The sequence below is a fragment of the Mesocricetus auratus genome, unplaced genomic scaffold, assembly GCF_017639785.1.
Source record: "Mesocricetus auratus isolate SY011 unplaced genomic scaffold, BCM_Maur_2.0 Super-Scaffold_100066, whole genome shotgun sequence".
Taxonomy (NCBI): domain Eukaryota; kingdom Metazoa; phylum Chordata; class Mammalia; order Rodentia; family Cricetidae; genus Mesocricetus; species Mesocricetus auratus.
The window spans coordinates 1,907,688-1,933,383 of record NW_024429235.1 but is presented as its reverse complement, the minus strand read 5'-3'; the positions used below and the strand labels follow the sequence as shown (position 1 = coordinate 1,933,383).

The 25,696-nt window shown below is 43.2% G+C and overlaps 2 protein-coding genes across 3 annotated transcripts; both read right to left on the bottom strand.

The window, feature by feature from the left end:
• Window positions 1–1,074: 1,074 nt before the first annotated feature.
• On the bottom strand, window positions 1,075–2,476 carry LOC121136378 (olfactory receptor 10G3). The gene has a single exon (XM_040736717.1). It carries the CDS (start codon window positions 2,474–2,476, stop codon window positions 1,535–1,537), a length of 942 nt encoding a protein of 313 aa, XP_040592651.1. The 3' UTR covers window positions 1,075–1,534.
• A 13,829-nt stretch (window positions 2,477–16,305) lies between these two features.
• LOC121136376 (olfactory receptor 10G2-like) lies at window positions 16,306–20,420 on the bottom strand. 2 transcript variants are annotated; one of them, XM_040736714.1, is made up of 2 exons: window positions 20,405–20,420; window positions 16,306–17,311 (listed from the first exon to the last, which is right to left on the bottom strand). In XM_040736714.1, the coding sequence occupies exons 1-2, from the start codon at window positions 20,418–20,420 to the stop codon at window positions 16,383–16,385; spliced, it is 945 nt and encodes a 314-aa protein (XP_040592648.1). In that variant the 3' UTR covers window positions 16,306–16,382. The 2 variants fall into 2 exon arrangements, with proteins under 2 accessions (XP_040592648.1, XP_040592647.1); XM_040736713.1 differs by lacking the exon at window positions 20,405–20,420 and having other exon boundaries at window positions 16,306–17,339.
• Between the last annotated feature and the right edge of the window lie 5,276 nt (window positions 20,421–25,696).

Genomic DNA, 25,696 nt, shown 5'->3' with positions numbered 1-25,696 from the left:
TGCAAAAGGTGATGAAAAGGTGAAATTATGACATTTTCAGGAAAACGATGAAACTGGAGATCATTGTTAGACATAATAAAGACACACAAAACAACTATTACATGTCTTTTTTCCCTTTTTTGGGGGTCTTTCTTTCTTTCTTTCTTTCTTCTTTCTTTCTTTTTTTTTTTTTTTGGTTTTTCGAGACAGGGTTTCTCTGTGGCTTTGGAGGCTGTCCTGGAACTCGCTTGGTAGTCCAGGCTGGTCTCGAACTCACAGAGATCCGCCTGCTTCTGCCTCTCGAGTGCTGGGATTAAAGGCGTGCGCCACCAACGCCCGGCTCTTTTTTTTTTTTTGAGACAGGGTTTTGGAGGCTGTCCTGGAACTTGCTCTGTGGACCAGGCTGACCTCGAACTCACAGAGATCCACCTGCCTCTGCCTCCCGAGTGCTGGGATTAAAGGCATGTTCCACTACTGCCTGACCTTAAACTTATTTTTATAATGTATTATTCATCCATATAGCAAATATGGAAAGGAGAGTGTATAAGTACATTACGGTGGGAGGAATCTGATGCTTGGTGGACTGCCTGTTTTCTGAGCAAAACACTGAGGATTAGCCTCATCTCAGGGGGAAGGTTAGGTTCTGTCTATTTGCAGAGTTAGATGAACTAGTGGTGAGTCCCTTGGGGATGAACATTCATAGGACCAAGATTAACTGAGAGACTCGGCAGTGTAGGCGCTGAGCTTTCACCATGTGGATATAGTGACTATTCAACTTGAAAAGCTAGAGGACAAAACAGAAACATAGCAAAATATGTAGGTGCTCATGGGCCCAAGCCAGAGGTCCCACGAAATTTGCTCACACTTGTAGGCCATGGCAACTCAGTGAGAGCTTGTTCATCTCACATAGACCATGAGGTGCTCCTTTGCACTAATTACAAAGGTGCTCTGGTCCACTTCCTAGTTTTCTCTTCACGTAAAATTTCACAATAGGCTTTTCCTTTGGGCATTGAGAAATATATTATTTGAAAAGACCACATTGCACTCTGTCTTCTGGGTTGTTTAATTTGAAAAAGCACCATTTCAAGAGAAGGTTTATTCCTCAAGCAGGCAAGAGACCCTCTTCACCCATTTGCCTACCTGGGGTGGCCACAGGGAATCCCCAGTAAGGCCTGTTAGGAAGCCAGCAAGCATCCCTAAAGTTCCTTGTCTAACACATGGTCTTGAGGCATATATTGAACTGGGAACTGCAGACTATAGTAGAAGGACTTAACTGATGATAACCAGGACACCAAAGTCTCATCGGATGCTTTAAGAATGTCAAGTGTGCCGGCCTGGTTGGGTAATTGTGTGTTACTGTCTACTCCTGTGGCACCTGGGAGCTGTTTGTGTGGAACAGAAACTGGGAAACTCCTAGGAAGTCGTGTTTTTGTCTTCATCCATGTTTCCTCTCATTGTACGAATCCGTGTGTCTACGTAGTTGAGGAAACCCAAGAAGGAAGCCTTGTGAAACCCAAGCTGAAACCCGTGTGTCTCGTCAGTAGAGGAGAGGTCTTCACACCTCACTCTTAGCCCTCTGGCCTCCTATCATTCTCCTCAAGGCCAGCTTCACCTCCTGGTTCCTCAGAGTGTAGATGAGGGGGTTGAGGAAAGGAGTGACGGCTGTGGGGAAGAGAGCGGCCGCCCCATCCAAGACACTGTGGCTGTCAGGTCGCAGGTAGATGAAGGCGCAGGGCACATAGTAGACGGTGACAATAGTCACATGGGCTCCGCATGTTGAGAAGGCCCTTCGCCGTCCGTCAGCCGTGCGGATTCTCAGGATGGCCCGGATGATATAGATGTAGGAGAGAAGGATCAGGGAGAAACAACTGGCAACCACCACTCCGATGTCCACAAAGGTCACCAACTCATTGACTGTGGTATCAGCACAGGCTAGCTTCAAAACTGCAGGAATGTCACAGAAGAAGTAATCTACCTGGTTGGGACCACAGTAGGGCAAGCGGAAGGTTAGAATGGCCTGGATTGCTCCGTGGATTGAGCCAGCCACCCAAGCCCCAGCCACCAGCAAAGTACTCAGCTTAGCAGACATGAGTACTGGGTAACGCAGGGGCTGACATATTGCCAGGTACCTGTCATAGGCCATTGTGGTGTAGAGGAAACACTGGGAGCTGCCCAGAAAGTGATAGAAATAAAGTTGAGCCACACAGCCCCCAAATGGGATGGGCTTAACGCCTGGAGTGAAGTTCAACATCAGCCGGGGGACAATGATGGTAGAGATGCCCATGTCGATGATGGAGAGGGCACCGAGGAAGATGTACATGGGCCGTGCATGGAGCTGTGAGTCTGCAGAGACAGTGACCAGGATGAGTAGGTTCCCCACCTGAGTCAGGAGGTAGATTAGCACAAAGAACACAAGGAGGAATGTCCTTAGCCTGGGAGGGTGGGGAACTCCTGTCAGGATGAACTCAGTCAAGAGTGTGTAGTTGACTCTTTCCATCTTTGGGAGATATGTTACCTAGAGGACAGACAAGTAGGGGTTAGCATAGGTGGCCTGGAAGTGAGGGGACTGAAGAAGGGAGACTGAGGGAACCTGGGGCTGTGGTGGGGAAGTTCTGTGGAGACGTGACCATACTCTCTCTCTCTGTCTCTCTCTCTCTGTCTCTCTCTCTGTCTCTGTCTCTCTCTCTGTCTCTCTGTCTGTCTCTCTCTCTCTCTGTCTGTCTCTCTCTCTCTGTCTCTCTCTTTCTCCTTTTGTAGCACATGCTGACAATCACATTATAATGACCAAATCGTGGCAGTTAATTTTTATTAAGAAGCCACACAAATCTAAAAATATCATGATAGTTCAAGGTTACCTTTATTTCCAGCACTTCAATGGTAGAGGCAGGAGGATCAGGATTGGAAGATCTTCGTCAGGCACATAGAGAGTCTGAGCCAGCCTGAGCTGGCTGAGAAAACAAAGAAAAGAAATGAAAGCCAACAGGCTAACACAGGTAAACTGTGACAACTGCGCTTCAGAAAGGGAACACTGTGTTAGTGAGTTACCGATTCCAATTTCCCTACATACTCTCCAAACTCGATGAGCCAAGCTGGGCCTAGGTTCCCATTTCAGTTCTGTGGTACGTTCCCAACTAGGCCAGCAGCGTCACCTCGTTAAGTGTGCTTGGGTAATCTGCATGTCACTGGTGTTCTAGCTTTCTGGGGCTCCTGAGTCATAGCGTTATTGTGTTTACAATTAGAAGGCTTAGTCGGCCATGTCTTTTCCTCAATAAGACTCTGGGAAATCATTTGGCACCATTCCAGTACCTAAGAGAATGATAAACCAAAGGAACACTAAGACAGCTCATTGCTGTGACTGAAATGGTGAGTCTACTACCTGGACACTTACTTGGTCATTATTAGAAATAAAATTAGGAACTGTGTTTATGTTTCTTTATTTTGAGTGGGAGCAAAGGGATTAAAAAAAAAGATTTTATTACTCATTATGTATACAGTGTTCTACCTGCACGCCAGAAGAGGGCACCAGATCTCATTTCAGACGGTTGTGAGCCACCATGTGGTTGCTGGGAATTGAACTCAGGACCTGTGGAAGAGCAGTCAGTGCTCTTAACCACTGAGCCCTCTCCCCAGCCCAGGATTTTTTTTTTTTGAGACAGGGTTTTTCTGTGTAACAGCTCTGGCTGTCTTGGAATTCACTCTGTAGACCAGGTTTGCCTCAAACTCACAGAGATCCTCCTGCCTCTGTTTCCCTTGTGCTCAGAGTAAAGATGTGCGCTGCCACCACCTATCTTAGGGGCAAAGGGAATTTGATACAACATATTTAATCTGGGCTGTTGAAGTTCTGAGGCATTTGGTCTGGCAAACTACCACTTTGTGAGGGACACTTCCACACTCTCTTTAGATACACGGCCTTTTCCTTTAGGTAGTAATGAGGATATATTGATCCAGTTTCACTCCATTTTCTTTCTGAATCTGTGTCTTCACTCCCCTGTTCCCTGTTACATATTTCCCTAAATTCTTTTTTTTTTTTTTTTTTTTGGTTTTTCGAGACAGGATTTCTGTGTGGCTTTGGAGGCTGTCCTGGAACTAGCTCTTGTAGACCAGGTTGGCCTCGAACTCACAGAGATCTGCCTGCCTTTGCCTCCCAAGTGCTGGGATTAAAGGCGTGCGCCACCAACGCCCGGCTATTTCCCTAAATTCTTACTTTTCACACTATTTTTAAAAAAGATTTATTTATTATGTATACAGTGTCCTGTCTGCATGTAGCCTGTTGGCTAGAAGAGGGCACCAGATCTCATTACAGATGGTTGTGAGCCACCATGTGGTTGCTGGGAATTGAACTCAGGACCTCTGGTAGAGCAGTCAGTGCTTTTAATCTCTGAGCCATCTCTCCAGTCCTTCACACTATTTTTTAAAAAGATTTATTAATGTTTATTTGATGTATCTGAATGCTTTGTCTGAAGGTACATATGTGCACCACTTGCATGACCGGTGCCCATGGAAGCCAGAAGAATGTATCAGGTCCCGTGGACCCACAATTAGACAGTTGTCACACTGTTTTTTTATGTTAGGGAATGTTAGTTTCTTCTTCCTCGTCCTTCTTCCCCCCTCCCTCCTCCTCTTCTAACCCCAGTGCTGAGCATTGGATCCAGGCTCTTAGGTATGGGAGGCAAGGGTCTATCCTGAGTTACACCCCAGTGGAGAATGTTCTTTACTGTCCAGAAGGAGTAATTTCTTGTGCAGAAGTTACCATTGCTAGTGAGTTGTAGTTCATTCTCAGTGTGAACTGCAGCCCACCCACACAGAGCTGGAGAGAACAGTTATTTCTTAAGCCTGTCCTTGGATGACAGGGCTTCTTACTAGGAGCAATGAAGGACACAGTCCTATTTGTAACACTGAATGTCTATTTGACGTGAAGCCATTCTAGGTGCAAGATTTTCCTGTCATTTATTTCTTTTTCTTCTCAGTTAATTATAAATATGAATAGGTAAGCTTCCCTTCCCCTCTGACTGTCAATGCTGTTCCCTCTGGGTCATGGCCATTGTCATAGATTTTTTTTAAAGATTTATTTATTATGTGTACAGCATTCTGCCTCCATGTATCCCTAAATATCAGAAGAGTGCACCAGATCTCATTACAGATGGTTGTGAGCCACCATGTGGTTGCTGGGACTTGAACTCAGGACCTCTGGAAGAGCAGGCAGCGCTCTTAACCTCTGAGCCACCTCTCCAGCCCTTTTTTTGTTTTTTTGATACAGGGTTTTCTGTATTGTTTTGGAGGCTGTCCTGGAACTCGCTCTGTAGACCAGGCTGGCCTTGAACTCACAGAAATTCACCTGCCTCTGCCTCTCGAGTGCTGGTCTTAAAGGCGTGTGCCACAAATGCCCGGCTGTCATAGATTTTTAAGAATGAAGGTTGTTATCTATAGAGCAACAACTCTATGATGTAGTTTGATTTATTAATATCCCCAGACATGGTTCGCCTGAGACAATTTAATGCCTTTCAAGGACAGACATGGGGAGATGAAGAAGGAGGGAAGAGCAGAGAATTGAGGGGAGAGAGGAAGGAAGAAGCATGGCAGAAAGGGAAAGAAACCAATTCCTGGTGAAGCCTCATTTGGGTGGAGCTGAGGCTCCATAGAGAAGTATATGCAATGCTCTGGCTTCAGACTCAGCACCGAGACAGTAACACTGCAGCCTCTCCCTCATTGGAGTGCAGTAGAAAAATCATAGACTAATATATAATATATTATATTACATATTAATATAATATATATTAATTTTTTTTGTTTTTACGAGACAGGGTTTCTCTGTATTGTTTGGAGCCCAGCCTCGAACTCACAGAGATCCGTCTGCCTCTGCCTCCCGAGTGCTGGGATTAAAGGCGTGTGCCACCACCGCCTGGCTAATATATATTAATTGAAGAACAAGAGGCCATGCATTTTAGGGAGGTCATAGGAATGGCTGGAGATATGAGAGAGAAAAATGGGCAAATATTTTAGTTGAAAACAAAATTAGAAAAAAACAAAGCAAAACAAGACAGTTTATAGAGTAATAATATCATCTGCATCCAGGTAACGTTCTTGTGATTCCCCAGAAGTTAAATAACCGAGAAATCTCACAGCTGGATAATGGGGTATAGCTTCCAACCATGCCTTGTGGTTGCCTGCCCAGAAGTTTTCTGTTTTACTGAATACCCACAAATAGCAATCCAAAATAATTTAATAAAGCATCGGTTTGAATAATGAATTTAAAGAGTCAGAGTCTAACAGTCTCAAAACCTAGATGACTCAGTGGACAGAATTGGTATTCATGTGGCCTCATGACCTGAGTTCAATTTCCAGAAACCAAGTTAAAAAGCCTGAGATGCTGGCCTTGAACGATCCGCCTGCCTCTGCCTCCCAAGTGCTGGGATTAAAGGCATGTGCCACCGCCACCTGGCATAAAATTTTTTTTGAGACAGGGCACATGTATCCCTGTCTAGCCTTGAGCTCCTGCTCACCTGTCTCTAGGGAGCAAGCACTGGGATTCCACACACCTGTCCCCACCCACAGCCTCAGAGTTACATAATTTAGACGGCGTGTTTGAAACTTTCTCACTAGCAACTATCAGTGATGCAACGTAACTTTCTTGGTTTGTATCATCCTTTAATTTGCAAGGATTTGTTAGTTCCTAACTCTACTTACATGTCTCACTCTTGCCCCTTTTCTGAATTTTACAATAAAGCTTTTTAACAAAAGATAATCTAAAGATGAACTGTATTACAATGAATAAGTGTGTGTGTGTGCATGTGTGCAATGAGAAAGTATTGTAATAAAATATGAGACAAGAAACTAACACATTCCAAAAAGAATGTGAAGCCTGAGGGCTAGTTGTGGTGGCGGCGCACACCTTTAATCCCAGCACTCAGGAGGCAGAGGCAGGCGGATCTCTGTGACTTTGAGGCCAGCCTGGTCTACAAAATGAGTTATAATTCAGTAACTATCTAGTGAGACACTCTCTTAAAACAAACGAAACAAACAAACCAAAAACCAAAAAACGAAAACGAACAGTAGCAGCAGTAACAACACCACCAAAAACAAAACAGAAAAGGCTATGAAGCTGTTAGTAACATTCTGGATTATCCATTTAAAATATTCACTAACAGAACCACCAGATTCCAACTTGCTTAATATCACCTTCAAATTCTGGGTGGGGCTGGGGGCAATGACTTGATGTGGACCACAAGGATCACACGTGGACTCACTACAGACTCCAACACACTGTCGCCCTCCCGGGCTCACACAGATGGCAGTCGATGACTGTTGCTCCTAAGGAAGAGCTTTGCTGAAAGATGTAGCCAGTGACAGCAGGAGAGGCAGCGTCCTGTGATTTCACAGAAGGAAACGTTGTTGGAGAGCAGAAAGAAAAGCATGCCCAATAACTAAAGAACAGAGTAAGAGGAGACACGCCTTACGGCTTTGCCGCAACCTTCGCCTGTGTCTGAAGCTCAGGTATTTGCGAGCACTGTGCTGTTTCTTTGGCACCCTCTCCATTAGCCAAGCCTCCAGATGACTCTGAGGGACGGGACTCCTACCGTGCTGGTGTGGGAGCGTGGGGGTCTCTCCTCAGGAGGTGCCAGCATCCACCGAAGAAGGCCGTTTTACAGTCTGAGAGAAGGGGTGCACTCTTGCTGGAGAGAGTTCTCCATCCCACAGGGTCCTCAGTGTGAGGAGCGGATGGGAGAAGACCCAGCTCTGCCTGGACCAAAGTAACGGACTGCCTGGCTGGTAGTGGGGGTATTTATTATTTGTAGGACTTCTTCTCACCTTTCCTTGGGGGCTGCGGAAGATTGAGGCTGGTACTGAAGGTGGTCCCGGCTGTGGTCTGTTTTTGCTTTGTTTCCCCCCCAGAGGCACTTTCGTGTGTGAGATTTTCAGTGTGGGGACTGTTGTAACAGCACCCCAGTGAGAAGGCAGCTCTCATGTCTGTAATCTGTCTCCTGGGAGATGGCCTGCCTTTCTGGGTTTCTCCAGCGTTGTAAGACCAGGGGGGATAAGGTCTTTGGGGCTTATCAGGGCTTGATGACTTTGTGACTGTGGTTTCCTTTCCCTCTCAGAACAGGTTTTGAAGTTGGAGGGAGAAGAGGGGAAGGAGGAAGTGTGAGGAGTGGGAGTAGGTGGAGGAAGAGGAAGGAGGGGGAGGAAGGGGGAAGAGAAAAAGGAAGAGGAGGAGGAGAGGAGTACGGCTGTTAAAGGTGGAGAATGTTTTTATTAGCACTTTCACATACCAGGAATTCAGGTTTTTTTTTTTTTTTTGAATGACTAAGGTACTATGGTAGATCTTCACAGACTACGAGAAGCATTACCTGACTCTCAGGTCTCCAGGCTACTGAAGATGTTTATTTTATAGTTTATTTGGTTTTTGCTACTGGGTTTCAGGTAATTGAAACTAATTTTGAAATCCTGACCCTCCTGCCTCTACCCCTCAAGTAGCCAGGATTATAGATGTGGTCACCACCCCTAGTGTTGACTAGGTCTTCCCATCCATCTATCAAGTGAAATGTAGTTACACATGTTTTTATATTTATTTGTTTTGCCTTTGTGTACATGTATGGTCCAGAGCAGATGTTAGGTGCTCCTGTGTAGTTCAGAGGACAACTTCTGGGAGTGAATTTTCTCTACACTGTGGGTTCTGGGAAGCCAAGTCAGGTATCAGACTTGGTGGCCCCTATGTACAGTATTTCAAGTAATTCTCTATGAGATTCACAATCTGTTTATCTCATTAAATGTATTTATCTATTCAGGTTTTTGCAAGTATACAAAAATTGAATACATTTCCCCATATCTTCTACTCTCTTGTTCCTGATTCCCACTCTCAACAACTTCATTTGTCTTCTAGACAAATTTGCTTGTACTATTCACACACACAATATCTTTTTTGATTTAATATTTATTAGCTTATTGAAATTTATTTTTACTAGTTATTTGCGAGTTTCTACTTTTGTACTATATGTTTTGATCATATCGCTCTTCCCTGCCCTCCCAACTTTGCATCTTTTGCTCTTCTGTTTTCTTTTCTTTTCTTTTTGAGACAGGGTTTCTCTGTGTATCCCTGTCTGTCCTGGAACTTGCTCTGTGGACCAGGCTGGCCTTGGACACACAGAGACCCGCCTGCCTCTGCTGGGACAGGACAAGACATGCATTACCACACCAGGCCAGTTTTTCTTTTTTAAACACTTTTTTTTTTAATGGCAGGAACTGAAGCAGAGGCCATGGAGGAATGTTCTTACTGGCTCAGTCTTCTTTCTTTCTTCCTTTCTTCCTTCCTTCCTTTCTTTCTTTCAAGATTTATTTATTATTATGCAAAGTGTTCTGCTTCCATGTATGTTTGCAGGTCATAAGAGGGCATCAGATCTCTTTATAAATGGTTATGAGCCATCATGTGGTTGCTGGGAATTGAACTCAGGACCTCTGGAAGAGCAGGCAGTGCTAACTCTGAGCCATCTCTCCAGCCTCCTTTTTAAACACTTTTTTTTTTTTTGGTTTTTCGAGACAGGGTTTCTCTGTATTGTTTTGGAGGCTGTCCTGGAACTCACTCTGTAGACCAGGCTGGCCTCGAACTCACAGAGATCCGCCTGCCTCTGCCTCCCAAGTGTTGGGATTAAAGGCGTGTGCCAGCACTGCCCGGCAACACTTTTATAAAATAAAAAAAAATATTTTGTTTTTTGAGATTATAATGTAATTACATCCTTTCCCTCTTTCCTTTCTCCCCACCTCCCCAAGCCTTCCATACACTCAAATTTGTGGCTTCTTTTTTCGTTAATTGCTACATACTGTTTTAGTCAATGTTCTACTGTTGTGAAGTGAGACACTATGACAATGGCAGCTCTTATAAAAGAAAACATTAACTGAAGTTTACGGTTTCAGAGGCTTAGTCTAATATCAGCATGTCAGGAAGCACGGTGCTGGAGGAATTTTGTATCCAGATCCATAGGCAGCAGGAAGAAGAAGACAGACACTGGGCCTGACTTGAGCTTTTGAAACCCCCAAACCTACGCCCAGCGACTCACTTCCTGCAATAAGGCCACACCTCCTGATCCCTGTCAAGTAGCGCTACCCTCTAATGACCAAGCATTCCAATACGTGAGCCTTTGGCTGTCTTTCCCACGCAAACCACCACCACCCACTCCTAAGTAGAATCTGCTCAGTCTGTACAAATGAAGGGGTTAAGCTCTCCCACTTCTACAACTGAGTTTAGGGTTCAGTTCTCCAAGAAGGACACACAGGTGGCTCTCCCAACAAAGGGTCAATTATCCGCTATATTACTTTACATTCGGGGTCGAGGGAGAAAACAGAGGGCTTAAGTCAGCCCCACAGTATCTCAAGGACACCCAGCAGCCCCGTTCTGAGTCACCGCCAAGCTAGCGCAGATGAGTCCAAAAATGATAACACTAAACCTCAGCTAATTAAAAACATGCTAATGTAACTGATGCTTGCTTAACCAATTAAGTGTGAGATGACCTAATTGCTCCTGAAACTCCCCTTAGCTACGATTAAGAGGAGCAGAGCCTATCCACGCCTCTCAGGGGTCATCACCATTTTGTACAGGTGAATGACCTCACTTGCGTGTGGCATAATAAACGCTCTTTGTTTTTACATACCATTTGAGTCCAGGGTCTTCCTTCAGCGTTTCCTTGGACCCTCCACAGTGCTATTTGTGCGTATGTTTTTGGGGCTAACCGTTTGGCATTTTGGATAACCAACTGACATGCTCTACCGTGGGAAAGACCATTTCTCCGTCCCTGAGCACCCCTGGCCGCCTCTAGTTCTTTGTGTAGTCTTGAGGCCTCTTGGTCCTTCCTGTGTCCACTTTGGTGTCTATTGCCCTTGTCCAGCTGTTTAAGCAGTTGTGTTTGTGAGACTTGATGGTGTAGCTTCTGAAATTCGTAGGAGACACAACCTCACAGCAAGTGCCCTGATCCTCTGGCTCTTACAATCTTCCCACCACCTTCTTCACAGTGGTCCCTGAGCTTTAGGGGCTGAGTGTTCTGTAGATGCATCCACTGGGACTGGCATCTACAACTCTGCGTTTTGATTGGTTGTGGTTTTCTATAACGGTCTCCACTTGTTGCAAAGAGACATCTCCTTGTTGAATGGCGAGGGCTACACTTATCTGTGAGTGTAAGGACAAAGATTTAGGTGTAGCTAGGGAATATGATGGTTTAGTAAAGCAGCGGCTGTAGGTTCTCCTCTAAGATCCATGATTCCAATAGACCTGAGTAGTTTCCAGTACCAGGCATGATTTCCCTCTTGTCCCTGTTGCTTACTGCCAAGGGATGTGCACTACTACCGCACCCTTAGGGTTACGGTGCCATGCTGGTCATGTTGTAGTTCATAGAAGTCATAGCTCGCTAGGGCTGTTGGTTTCTTCTCTCATTTGGAAGCTTGCATGGCGCTCTCTAGCTCAGGGTCCTATGAGTTCTGCGTCCAGTGTGCATGGATGTCTTCAGTGATAGTGACTTAGCTTCCACATCTGGGGACAACCAAGGGCAACAGCAATCACCTGTAACGTTTTGGAAGTCTGTTGGACATCTCTGACCAACAACTCAAGAGAGGACTTACACAGAGATGCGTGTATTATAGTTGTCTTAAAGGTAGATAGTTAATAGTATGATTCCTTCTGACCTTTCAGACATCCCCACTATTAACCTAGCCCCCTCTTTTTTTGTAGTTATTGCCACTTCCTAATTAGAGACCCCTTCCCACTTAGCTGACAAGACAACTGTATCCTATCATTCACCTCTCCATTGTTCCCCATTCTCCCATCCCAGTAATGGTCCCTGTACACTTTCTTGGTCTCTTTGGTTATTTCTGGATATGTTTTCACTGCTGAGGATTTAAAGCTAGTAGCCTCAGATGGGAGAGAACATGTGATCTTTGTCTTTCTGGGCCTGGTTTACCTCACTCAATATAAGCTTTTCTAGTTCCATTCATTTCTAGGCTAGACCCTGGAAAAGAATATGGAGGATCTGGCTGAGCAGAGGTTGATGTGGTGTGGGAGGGGCCTGTGTGTCAGTGACAGGTAGGGTGGGTCCTAGTGGGATTCTAGAGGAAGGCTGCAGCATATTCAGAGGCGGCCGGTCTAGGCTGGGCCCTGGACGTGGGACCTGACTACACCTGGAGGGTTCGGGAAGGTTCTTGCAATAATTTTTATTTTATTTTTTCCTTATATTGATTCTATATGAATTTTATATCATGTTTTCCAATCCCACCTATCTCCTTGAATCTGTTCTCTGCCCATGCAACCTCCCCCAAATCAAAACCAAATTAAAAAACAGAAGCAAAACAAAAACCAAGTGAAACAAACAAAACAACACAAAAACAGAAAAAGAAGAATCTTGTGGAAGCTGTAGTGTGGCTTACTGAGTCACACAGTTTATCTTTTAGTCTATTCATCTTTACTTGTAAGTGTTCATTGCTATGAGTCTTCCTTGATTTATTATTTGATCCATTCATCTTTCAGCAATAAGATATTTAATCTCCATGAGTTTGCACATTGTATCTTTTGTTGTTGTTGTTGTTGTTGTTTTGTTTTTGAAGACAGGGTCTCTTTGTGTATCCCCGACTGTCCTGTAACTCACTCTGTAGACGAGGCTGGCCTCAGACTCACAGACATCTGCCTGCCTCTGCCTCCCAATTGTTGGGATTAAAGGTGTGCGCCTTCCCCTGCCTCCTCATACACTGAATCTATGTGCAATGTAGGAGCCATAAATGAGAGAAAAATGTAACATATTTGTTTTTCTGAGATTGGCTGAGTTCTTTCAATGTGATGATTTATAGTTTCATTCATTTTCTTGGATTTGACATAACTTTCTTCTTTATGGCTGTGTAGATTTCACTGTTTACCCCATACTACAGTTTCTTTGTCATGGGCATGGAATTTAGGTGCTGTGAATTGTGCTGGAATAAACATCGATGTGCAAGCGTCTGTATGATACACTGGTGTCAAGTCCTTTGGGTAAATATGTAGTGTGGTTTGTTTGTATACCCAGTGAGACTCCATTGGAGGAAACTAATTTTTCTTTTGTGAGCAGTTTTCAGTAAGGGATAGATTCTGGGTTAGGGGTGGCAGCTTGTGTCCACTTCACCTTTCAGCTCTGGGACTCCATCTTGTATAGACCCATGCAGGCGCTGGGCTTGCTGCCACAGTATGAGTTCATATGTGCTCCAGTCCTGTTGCGTCTGGAAGACACTGCTTCCTTGGTGTCTTCTATTCCCTCTAGCTCTTATACTCTTTCTGACTCCTCTTCCATGGTGTTCTCTGACTCCGGGGGAGAGTTTGAGAGAGACATTCCATTTAGGGCTGAGTGTTCTAAGATCTCTCACTTTTTGCATAATGGATACTGTCTTCATCCATTCTTCTGTTGAAGGGCATCTCGATTGTTTCCAGTTTCTGGTTCTTATGAATAGGGCAGCAATGAACACGTCTGACCAAATGTCTCTGCGGTAGGATGAAGCATCTTTCCTTTGAGTATATGTTCAATAGTGATATAGCTGGATCTTGGGGTATGTTGATTCCTATCTTCCTGAGGAACCACCACACTGATTTCCATAGTGGCTGTAGTTTTACTAGCAGTGGAGGAAAGTCCCCTTGCTCCACATCATTGCCAGAATAAGCTGTCACTTGCTTTATTGATCTTAGCCATTCTGACAGGTGTAAGATGAAATATCAAAGGAATTTTGATTTGCATTTCCCTGATGGTTAAGGATGTTGAACATTTGAGTATTTCTTAGCCATTTGAGTTTCCTCTTTTGAGAATTTTTTATATCTGTACCCCAATTTGCTTTCATGATATCTAGTTCTTTGAGTTTTTTTAATGTCCTCTATCACATGTGGAGTTGATAAAAATATTTTCCCAATCTGTAGGCTGCCTCTTTGTCTGAATGGCAGTGTCATGCAGAAACTCATTGTCACAAGGTCCCATTTATTCATGGTGTTGATCTTAGTGCCTATGCTAACAGTATTCTGATCAGAAATTCTTTTCCTGTGCCAGTGATTTCAAGGCTAGTTCCCACTTTCTTTCCTATAAGGTTCAGTGATTCTGCCCTTATGTTAAGTCCTTGATCCATCTGGAGTGGAGTTTTGTGCAGGGTGCTAAGCGTGGGTTTATTTGCATTCTTCTACATGCATACATCCAGTTAGACCAGAACCATTTGCTGAAGATACTTTCTTTTTTCCATTGTGTATTTTTGGCTTCCTTATGAATCAGGTCTCCATAGGTGTGTGGGTTCATGTCTGGGTCTTCAATTCAATTCCATTAATTAACGTGTCTGTTTTTGTGCCAATACCATGCTGTTTCTATTACTATAACTCTGTAGTACATACAGTTTGAGATAGGGGAAAGTGATATTTCCAGCAGTTCTTTTAGTCTTTTTTTTTTTTTTTCTTTCGAGACAGGGTTTCTCTGTGGCTTTGGAGGCTGTCCTGGAACTCCCTTGGTAGTCCAGGCTGGTCTCGAACTCACAGAGATCCGCCTGCCTCTGCCTCCCGAGTGCTGGGATTAAAGGCGTGCGCCACCAACGCCTGGCCCAGCAGTTCTTTTATTATTCAGGATTGTTTTAACTCTCCTGGGTTTTGTGTTTTTCCGTATGAGGCTGAAAATTGTTTTTCAATTTTTGTGAAGAATTGACTTGTAACTTTAATGGGGATGTCACTAAATTTGTAGATTGCTTTTGGTAGGATGGCCATTTTTGCTATATTAATACTATTAATTCGTGAGCATGGAAGAATCTTTCTATCTTCTTGTATCTTCTTTCATGCCTTTAAGTGTTCATTATACATGTCTTTCTTTCAGTTACTCTGTTGGAGTTACCCTAAGATTTTTTTTTTTGGGAAGGGAGGCTATTGTGAAAGGTATTGCTTCTCTAATTTGTTTTTCAGTGTTTTTGTCATTTGTATATAGGAAGGCTATTTGATAAAGCTGTAGCACAAACAGCCATGAAGCATGCTTTCTGTTCTTCGGGATTCCTACCTTTAGGTAGGGTAGGAATGCTTACTGTATATATATACAGTATATAGGTTACTAAGGAAGAGTGCTGTTTCAGAGTTCTAAGACCTGTAGTTATACAGAGAAGAAGATAGAGGATATGACCAAGAGAGTTATGAAAAGCTTTTTCAGGACTAAGATTTTTTTTTACAGGTCTTGAATGAAACATAAAATATCAGCTAACCAACATGGAGGAGGATGAAGCACATTTAGCTATGGGACTAAAGCAAAGTCTCAGTTGTGGGAAAGCACACAGAATGTTTAGGGGATGGCAGGTAAGTCAATGAATGGGGATGAGCCAGATGAGGAGGCAGAGGTATTTTTGAGAGGGGAAGAACATTGGGATTGGATATGCAGGACTTTGAATTTATGCCCAAAGCCCACCTTTGTCTTATACAGTGGAAAGCCGGTGAATATTCAGAAGGAAAAACATGAACTATTTAGTCTTCAATTTCAGAAAAGAACTTCTGGTACTGCTGTGGTAAAGGATGGAGTGATATGGAGCCTGAGGGGCATTCCTGGTGGCAGAGTGGACAGAATTTGGTGTATGACTACATGGGGAAGGGAAAGAGACTGAATGGACACTCAGAGGCTCTAAAGAGTTCCCAAGGAGCTCACGGACTCCAGATTGACAGCTGGGGAACCAGCATAAGACTGAACTAGACCTCCTGAAAATGGGTGTCAGTTGGGGGTGGGGGAGGCTTGGGCAGTCTATGGGGCCTTCTGGCAGTGGAACCAGTATTTATCCCTAGAGCATAAACCGACTTTTTGGAGCCTACTCCACGTAGAGAGATACTCTCTCAGCCTAGTTACACCGGGGAGGGCCTACGCCCTGCCCCAAATGACTTGACAGACTTTGGTGATCTCCCATGAGAAGCGTCACCCTTTCTGAGAAGTGGATGGGGGGTGGGAGGAGATGGGGAGAGAGAGGATGGGAGGGAGAGGGAATTGGGATTGGTATGCAAAATAAGATCATTTTTAATATAAATAAAAATTAATAAAAATATTCTAAAAAAAGAGTTCCTAAGTGAATGCTGAGAGCACACATGTGTCTTGACTCACACAAAGTGATCCTGAATGTCGAGAGCTTGGGTAGTTAGGTTGCAGCAAAGGGATGGAAGGAAATTGAGTCCTGTTTTCCCTAAGCCTGCTTAGATATTCACTCCTTACCATCAACATTTGTATAAAATATGTGTTTTTCTGAGGAATGGATCAAAACATATAAAATAACTAGCAAATTATTGAGATTATGTAGGGTACCAGGAGCATTTGTTGTAGTAGAATTACATCCAGTTCATTCTAAAGTATTATCTGTGTATTAAACATTTGTCACATGGACAGTAGTTAAAAACACGACAGTGATGGTGGTGCATGTGGCTACTTATCTCCATCCACATTCCCTCTCCCTGCTCTTAGCCTCTTCAGAGCTGACTTCACTTCCTGGTTTCTCAGGGTGTAGATGAGGGGATTCAGTAATGGAGTGACAACAGTGTAAAACACAGCAACCGCTCCATCCAAGGGACTCTTGGAGCCTGCCCGAAGGTAGATGAAAATGCAGGGGACATAGTAGACCGTGACCACAGTGAGATGGGAGCCGCAAGTGGAGAAGGCTCGCCGCCTCCCATCAGCAGTGCGGATCTTCAGGATGGCGTGGACTATGTTGGCATAGGAGAGCAGGATCAGCATGAAGCAACTGGCAGCCACCACCCCAATGTCCACAAAGGTCACAAGTTCATTGACTGTTGTGTCAGCACAGGCCAGTCTCAAGACTGCGGGAATGTCACAGAAGAAATAATCTATCTGGTTGGGTCCACAGTAGGGCAACCGGAAGGTCAGGGTGACTTGAATAGACCCATGGATGGAGCCAGCAGCCCAAGCTCCAGCCACTAAGATTGTGCATAACTTTCCATTCATGAGCACAGGGTAGCGAAGAGGCTGGCAAATTGCCAGGTACCTGTCATAGGCCATCAAAGTGTAGAGGAAGCACTGGGTGCTGCCAAGGAAGTGGAAAAAATATAGTTGAGCTGCACAGCCGCCAAATGGGATAGCCTTGCTGGCAGGAGTGAAGTTTAATACAATTCGAGGAACAATGACAGAGGAGAGCCACATGTCAAGGAATGAGAGCACACCTAGAAGAATGTACATCGGACGGGCATGCAACTTGGGGTCGGCCCACACAGTGAGCAGAATGAGCAGGTTTCCCAGCTGCGTCAGGATGTAAATGAGGAAGAAGACCAGGAAGAGGAAGGCTCTTAGATTTGGAGGGTGAGCCAAGCCAAGGAGAATGAAATCTGTCACCACAGTGTCTAGCGATGTGTTTCTGTTTCTTCTCATGTCTTAGTCTGTTAAGATGAATCATGAAGTTAGACAAGAGGACTACAATAGAAGGAAGAGGTAAGGCAATCTTATATCTGGGAATGGGACCTTAAACAAAGAACGTGTATAATTTGAGGGAAAGCATTTGCCATCTGCTTAATTTAATTTCTTTTGCTGTGTCTAATACCCTGACAATAAGCAGTTAGGGGACAAGCACTTCTTTCGCTTTACAACTCTAGGTTACATAATCATTTTGAGAAAGTAAAGGTAGTAACTCAAACAGCTAGGCACATTGCATGTGCTGTCAAGTGCAGGGAAACAAATGAGCCCATTGTTCATGGTCTTGTAGGGAATGGCACCTCTCACAGTGGTCTGGGTATTCCTATACAATTAGTTATCAAGAAAACCTTCTTGAGTCATGCCCAGGCCAACCTGATGTCTTGAGGCAGAGGCAGAGGCAGAGGCAGAGGCAGAGGCAGAGGCAGAGGCAGAGGCAGAGGCAGAGGCAGAGGCAGAGGCAGAGGCAGAGGCAGAGGCAGAGGCAGAGGCAGAGGATCTCTCTGGGTTCCAGGCCAGCCTGGTCTACATAGTGAGCTCCTCTATAAAAAAAAGAAAAAAATAAAGAAGGATTTATTTTGGCTTATAGTTTAAATATAATTAAATGTTCTGCAGACATGTATTAGTCATTTTCTCTTGCTGTGATAAAACACCATGGGTGACACAATTTATGGATGCCACCCCAGACTACTGTACTCAGCAAAGCTTTCAATCACTATAAATGAAGAAAACAAGATATTCCATGGCAAAACCAGATTTAAACAATACCTATCGAAATCCAGCCTTACAGAAAGTACCAGAAGGAAAACACCAATCCAAGGAAGTTAGCTACACCCATGAAATTAAGGCAATAGATAATCTCACACCAGCAAATCCCAAAGAAAGGAAACATATGGACACTACCACTGAAAAGTAACAGGAATTAACAATTACTGGTCATTAATATCTCTTAATTTCAATGGACTCAATTTCCCTGTAAAAAGACACAGCCTAACAGAGTGAATACAAAAGCACAATCCATCTTTCTGCTGCATACAAGAAACACGCTTCAACCACAAAGATAAATATTACCTCATAGTAAAGGGTTTGGAGAAGATTTTCTAATCAAATGCACCTAAGAAACAAGCTGGTGTAGCTTCCTAATATCCAACAAAATAGATTTCAAACTAAAATCACTCAAAACAGATGGAGAATGTCACTTCATATCCATCACAGGAAAAAAATCTATCAAGATGGAGTCTCAATTATGAACATCTATGCCCCAAATACAAGAAAACCTACATATGTAAAAGAAACATTACTAAAACTTAAATTGCATATCCTACATACTAATAGTAGGAGACTTCAACATCCCACTCTTACCAATGGACAGGTCTGCCAGACAGAAACTTAACAGAGAAATAAGAGAACTAGCAGATGTCATGACTCAAATGGACTTAACAGACATCTATAGAACATTCCACCCACAAACAGAAGAATATACCTTATTCTCAGAACTTCATGGAACCTTCCCTAAAATTGACCACATACTTGGTAACAAAGCAAACCTCAACAGATACAAAACAATTGGAATAACCCCCATATTCTGTCAGATCACCATGGCTTAAAGTTAGAATTCAACAACAATAATACTCAAGCCTACAAACTCATGGAAATTGAGCAATGCTCATTTGCATCACCCCTGGGTCAAGGAAGAAATAAAGAAAGAAATTAAAGATTTCCTAGAATTCAATGAAAATGAAAGCACAACATACCCAAACCTATGGGACATGAAAGCAGTGCTAAGAGGAAAGTTCATAGAATTAAAACCTACATAAAGAAATTGGAGAGGGCTGGAGAGGTGGCTCAGAGGTTAAGAGCACTGGCTGCTCTTCCAGGGGTCCTGCAATTCCCGGCAACCACATGGTGGCTCACAACCATCTACAATTCAGCCTGGTGCCCTCTTCTGGCATGTAGGTAGAACACTGTATATGTAATAAATAAATAAAATATTAAAAAAAGAAATTGGAGAAATACCACACTATCAAATTAAGAAAACACCCGAAAGCTCTAAAACAAAAAGAAGCAAAATCACCCAGGAGGAGTACATGCCAGGACATAATCAAATTGAGGGCTGAAATCAATAAAGTAGAAACCAAAGAATCAATGAAAGACAGAGTTGGTTCTTCAAGAAAAACAACAAGATAGGCAAATCTTTATCCAAACTAAGAGAGAGAACATACTAATTAACAAAATCAGAAATGAAAAGGGAGACATAAAAACAGACACTGAGGAAATCCAGGGAATTATCAGGTCATACTTTGAAAACCTTTACTTCACAAAATTGGAAAATCTAAAAGAAATGGACAATTTTCTGGATAGGTACCACATACCAAAATTAAATCATGACTAGATAAATTAAGTAGATCTATAACCCCTAAGGAAATAGAAGCAGTCATCAAAAGTCTCACAACAACAACAACAACAAAACTCAGGGTCAAATGGTTTCAATGCAGAATTCTACCAGATCTTTAAAGAAGAGCTAATAACTATATGCCTCAAACTGTTCCAACACAATAGAAACAGAAGGAACACTGCCAAACTCCTTATGAGGCCACAGTTACCCTGATACCCAAACCACACTACGAAAGAGAATTACAGATCAATGTCCTTCTTGAACATTGATGCAAAAATACTCAATAAAATCCTGGCAAACCTAATCCAAGAACACATAAAAAAATCATCCACTATGACCAAGTAGGCTTCATCTCAGAGATGCAGGAATGGTTCAACATATGAAAATCTGTCAATGTAATCCACCATATAAATAAAGCGAAAGAAAAAAACATATGATCATCTCATTAGACGCTGAAAAAGCCTTCAACAAAATCTAAAAGCCCTTCATGATAAAGATCTTGGAGAGACTAGGGACACAAAGAATATACCTCAACATAATAAAGGCAATATACAGCAAGCCAACAGCCAACATCACACTAAATGGAGAGAAACTCAAAGTAATACCACTAAAATCAGGAACAAGACAAGGCTGTCCATTCTCTCCATATTTACTTAATATAATACTCGAAGTTCTAGCTAGAGCAATAAGACAATAAAAGGAGGACAAGGGGATGCAAATTGGAAAGGAAGAAGTCAAACTTTGGCTGTTTGCAGACAATATGATAGTATACATAAGTGACCCCAAAAATTCTAATAACTCCTACAGCTGATAAACACCTTCAATAATGTGGCAGAATATAAGATCAACTAAAAAAATCAAATCAGTAGTTCTCCTATACACAAATGATAAAAGGGCTGAGAAAGAAATCAGAGAAACATCATCCTTTACAATAACCACAAATAACATAAAATATCTTGGGGTAACGCTAACCAAAGAAGTGAAAGACCTGTATGACAAGAACGTTAAGGCTTTGAAGAAAGAAATTGGAGGGGATATCAGAAAATGGAAAGGTCTCCTATGCTCTTGTATAGGGAGGATCAACATAATAAAAATGGCAATCTTACCAAAAGCAATCTATGGATCTAATGCAATCCCCATCAAAATCCCAGCACAATTCTTCACAGACCTTGAAAGAATGATAACCAACTTCATATGGAAAATTAAAAAACCCAGGATAGCCAAAACAACCCTGTACAATAAAGGAACTTCCAGAGGTATCACCATTCCTGACTTCAAGCTCTATTATAGAGCTATAGTCCTGAAAACAGCTTGGTATTGGCACAAAAATAGACAGGTAGACCAATGGAATCGAATTGTAAACCCTGATCTTAACCCACATACCTACGAACACATGATTTTTGACAAAGAAGCTAAAATTATACAATGGAAAAAGAAAGCATCTTCAACAAATTGTGCTGGTATAACTGGATGTTAACACGTAGAAGAAGGCAAATAGATCCATATCTATCCCCACTCTAGTACAAGTGGATCAAAGACCTCAACATAAATCTAGCCACACTGAATCTCATAAAAGAGAAAGTGGGAAGTAGTCTTGAATGTGTGGGCACTGGAGAACACTTCCTAAATACAGCACCAGTAGCATAGACACTAAGAACTCCTGAAAATGAGAAGCTTCTGTAAGGCAAAGGACATAGTCATTAAGACAAAATGGCTTAAGATCTTCAGCAACTCCATATCTGACAGATGGTTGATCTCTAAAATATATAAAGAACTCAACAAGCTAGACATCAAAATACCAGATAATCAAATTAAAAAATGGGGTACTGAGGGACTAGGAGTCCAGGAGGACTCTGGGAAGGAGAAACATGAGAGAGTCGAGATGTAACGCCATGGGGTAGGAAGCCCGGAAACTTCTCCGGTAAGAGACATACTTAGATTAACAATTATGGGGTAATTACTTAAGTCAGAGTTAGCCAATAAGAAACAAGCAAGGCCAACAGCTTCATAATTAATATAGTCTTCTGTGTGTTTATTTGGGATTGATGCGGCTCTGGAACCAAGGTGGCGGGAAGGCTTCTCCACAAGGAAAAGGTTTCCCTTTACAGGGTACTACACAGAGAAGTCTCACCAGAGGAATCTCAAATCACCAAAAAGACACTTAAGGAATTGCTTAACATTCTTAGCTGTCAGGGAAATGTAAATCAAAACAACTCTGAGATACCTTCTTAAACTAGTCAGAATGACTAAGATCAAAACCACCAATGATAGCTTATGCTGGAGAGGAAGCAGAATAAGGGGAACACTTGTCCATTGCTGGTGGGAGTGCAAACTTGTACAACCTTTTTGGAAATCAGTATGGTGGTTTCTCAGAAAATTGGGAATCAATCTACCTCAAGATCTAGAAATACCACTCTTGGGCATATACTCAAAAGATGCTCAATCACACCACGAGGACATCTGTTCAAATATGTTCATAGCAGCATTATTTGTCATAAAGAGAACCTGGAAACAACCTAGAATGCCCTTCAACTGAAGAATGGAAAAAGAAAATGTGGTACATTTAAACAATAGAGTACTACTTAGCAGCAAAAAAAAAATGACATCACATAATTTGCAGGCAATTGGATGGAACTAGAGAAAAGCCATCCTGAGTGAGGTAAATACTCAGAAATACAAAGAGGCAAAGTAAAGCAAAGGATAACCAACCTGTAATCCACGACCCCCGAGAATTTAGGTAACAAGGAGAACTCTAAGAGAGACATACATAGATCCCCCTGGGAAAGGAAATAGACAAGATCTCCTGAGAAAACTGGGAGCATAGTGGGGGAGGGGTGGGGAGAAGGAAAGGCAAAAGGGGAGGGGGAGGGGAGAAGGGGTGGAGGGAGAAGAACATGAGGGAACTGGATTGTGGGGATGGGGGAAGGCCAGAGAGGGAGAGCGAGGAAAGACATCTTGATTGAGAGAGTCATTATGGGGCTAATGAGAAACCTGGCACTAAAGAAATCCCTGGGACTCCACAAAGATTACCCCAACTGAGACTCTAAGCATTAGCAGAGAGAGTGCCTGAACTGGCCTTCGCCTGTAATCAGATTGATGACTACTTGAGTTATCATCATAGAATCTTCATCTAGCAACTGATGGAGATAGATGTGGAGATGCACAGCTGAGCACTGGGCCGAGCTCCCAGCGTCCAGTCAAAGAGACGGAGGAGCGATAATATGAGCCAAGCAGTCAAGACCATTTTGGGGATATCCATAGAGACAGCTGACCTGAGCTAATGAGAGGAGCTCACTGATTCCGGACTGGGGAACCTGTATGGGCCCTCTGAATGTGGGTGACAGTTGTGTGGCTTGTGTCGTCTGTGGGGTAGGTAGTGGGACCAGGATTCATACCTAGTGCTTGAATTGGCTTTTTGGAGTTCATTCTCTTTGGAGGGATGCTTCGCTTAGCTTAGATATACAGGGGCCTTAGATATACAGGCCTTGGTCCAGCCTCAAAGAGACGTGACAGACTTAATTGACTCCCCATAGGAAGCCTTACCCTCTCTGAGGTAGGGTGGCAAGAAGGTGGGGAAAGCAGGAGGAGGGGAGGGAGTGGGAACTGGGATTGGTATGTAAAATGAGAAAAGATTGTTTTAAAAAAATAAATTATGTCTACAAAAAGGACATGACAAATATTAAACTAAGGAGAGTTAATCATAATCTGGGGATGGTGATGCATGCCTTTTATCCCAGCAGGGGAGAAGCAGAGGCAAGTGAATCTCTGGGAGTTCAAAGCTAACTTGGTTTACATAGCAAGTTCCAGGACAGTCAGAAGTACATAGAACTACAGAGACCCTGTCTAATACCAAAACCAAAACCAAACAAAAGAACAAACAAAAAAGAATTAATTACATGGGGATCCTAACATTAACAGCTAGAACCATAGAGATGCCATTAGAACATTCTTCTTTATAAACACAAATCTCAAACACATTTATCCATACTATTCTTGAAAAAGGCTTAGTGTGTACAATAACATTTAGTAATTAATAATGAATGTATCCTACCTACTTTATAGGGTTTACATAAGTGCTAGTTTCAGAGGTTGTCCACAACTCTTACCTTATTTTTAGGAGGGGGTGCCTTAATTTCCTTTGGAAGGAGGGGCGGCTCTTTGTCTGGAAGAGAAAGAGAGTACAGTCTCAGTACATTCCACATTAGGAAATGAAGTGTTTCTAAAGGTTTTGTGAGAACTTGGTCGTACTGCCATTATACATTATATTAAGAAGACAGTTGCTTGGGTATTAAATGTATGTTGGGAATCCTAGTGTGGAATAAAACGCATGTTTCTTCAACCTGAGACAGGAAACTCTGGTACACTTCCCCAAGTGCTTTGCTGGGAGAGGGATCCTGCCAACCCTTTCCTTGTTGTCTGGCCCTGAGAAACTCAGATGGTAGGTAGGGAGATAAAGGGTGCTTATTGTGGATGGGTCCAAGGGACAGGTTCCTTTTCTGGGTAGACATAGCACAAAGTCCTGGTTTTGAGTTGAGTGTGGGCTGCGGGGCCACAGAAGAAGGTTGACCAGGGAGGTAAGGGGAAGAGGGTTCCCGGAAGTGTCTGTGTTCTACTAGGAGAGAGTATGGTGCGGGATGGAGTCCTCAGGAGATCAGTTTTAGGAATGGGTAGAGTCTTGATTGTTTTTATAGAGAAAAAGGAGCCAACCTAGGGTAAAAAAAGGAAAACTGATAGTAACCAAATGTTAATCTGTGAAATTTTATTATATGATACTGATTGTTTAAAAGTGTGTAGTCTTAGTCTATGGAAACCGAAGAGTGAAAGCAAACTTGAATTTATCACTTAAAAGATGTTAATATTGGAGAGAAGCTTAAGAACTCGTGCTTGGATTTCCAGCACCCATGTAAAAGCTAGGGACGGTGGTATACATTTGTAACACTAGCACTGGGTGGGGTGTGGGTGGGTATGGGTAGGTGTAGGTGGGGTGTGGGTAGGTGTGGGCGGGGTGTGGGTAGGTGTGGGTAGGTGTGGGTGGGGTGTGGGTAGGTGTGGGCGGGGTGTGGGTAGGTGTGGGTAGGTGTGGGTGGGGTGTGGGTAGGTGTGGGTGGGGTGTGGGTAGGTGTGGGTAGGTGTGGGTAGGTGTGGGTGGGGTGTGGGTAGGTGTGGGCGGGGTGTGGGTAGGTGTGGGCGGGGTGTGGGTAGGTGTGGATGGGGTATGGGTAGGTGTGGGTGGGGTGTGGGTAGGTGTGGGTAGGGTGGAGGTGAGGAGAGTCCCTAGAACTCATTGATCAGCCTGTGTAGCCAATTTTTTTTAAGACAGGGTTTCTCTGTATTGTTTTGTAGGCTGTCCTGGAACTCGCTCTGTAGACCAGGCTGGCCTCGAACTCACAGAGATCCACCTGCCTCTGTCTTCCGAGTGCTGGGATTAAAGGCGTGCACCACCAACGCCCAGCCTGTATAGCCAATTGATGAGCTCAGGTTCAGCGAGAGACCTTGTCTCAAAACGAAATGTAGTGAGGGGCTGGAGAGTTGGCTGAGGAATTAAGAGCACTGGCTGCTCTTCTAGAGGACCCAGGTTCAATTCTCAACACCCACATCTCGGCTAATCAGTGTCTGAAACTCTAGTTCTGGGATAGCCAATGCTTTTTTATGACCTCCATGGTTACCAGACATTCATGTGGTGCACAGACATATAAGCGTGTAAAACACCAATACACATACAATAAAATAACAAATTGAAAAAAGTTATGTGGGAAGCAATTGGAAAAGACACTCATCATTGGCCTAGTTTCTATGTACACACACCCACATGAACATAAAAGGCACACACACAAATAAAATAATAAAACTAGTATGTGCTAGATGATTTAAAGCATATGAAATTAAATATAGTAGTGTGCATTAAGAGTTTAAATATCTTGGC

Bases quoted from the DNA above. Each gene is read 5' to 3' on its own strand.
- LOC121136378 (XM_040736717.1), bottom strand. From the start codon at position 2,476: ATGGAAAGAGTCAACTACACACTCTTGACTGAGTTCATCCTGACAGGA.
- LOC121136376 (XM_040736713.1), bottom strand. From the start codon at position 17,339: ATGAGAAGAAACAGAAACACATCGCTAGACACTGTGGTGACAGATTTC.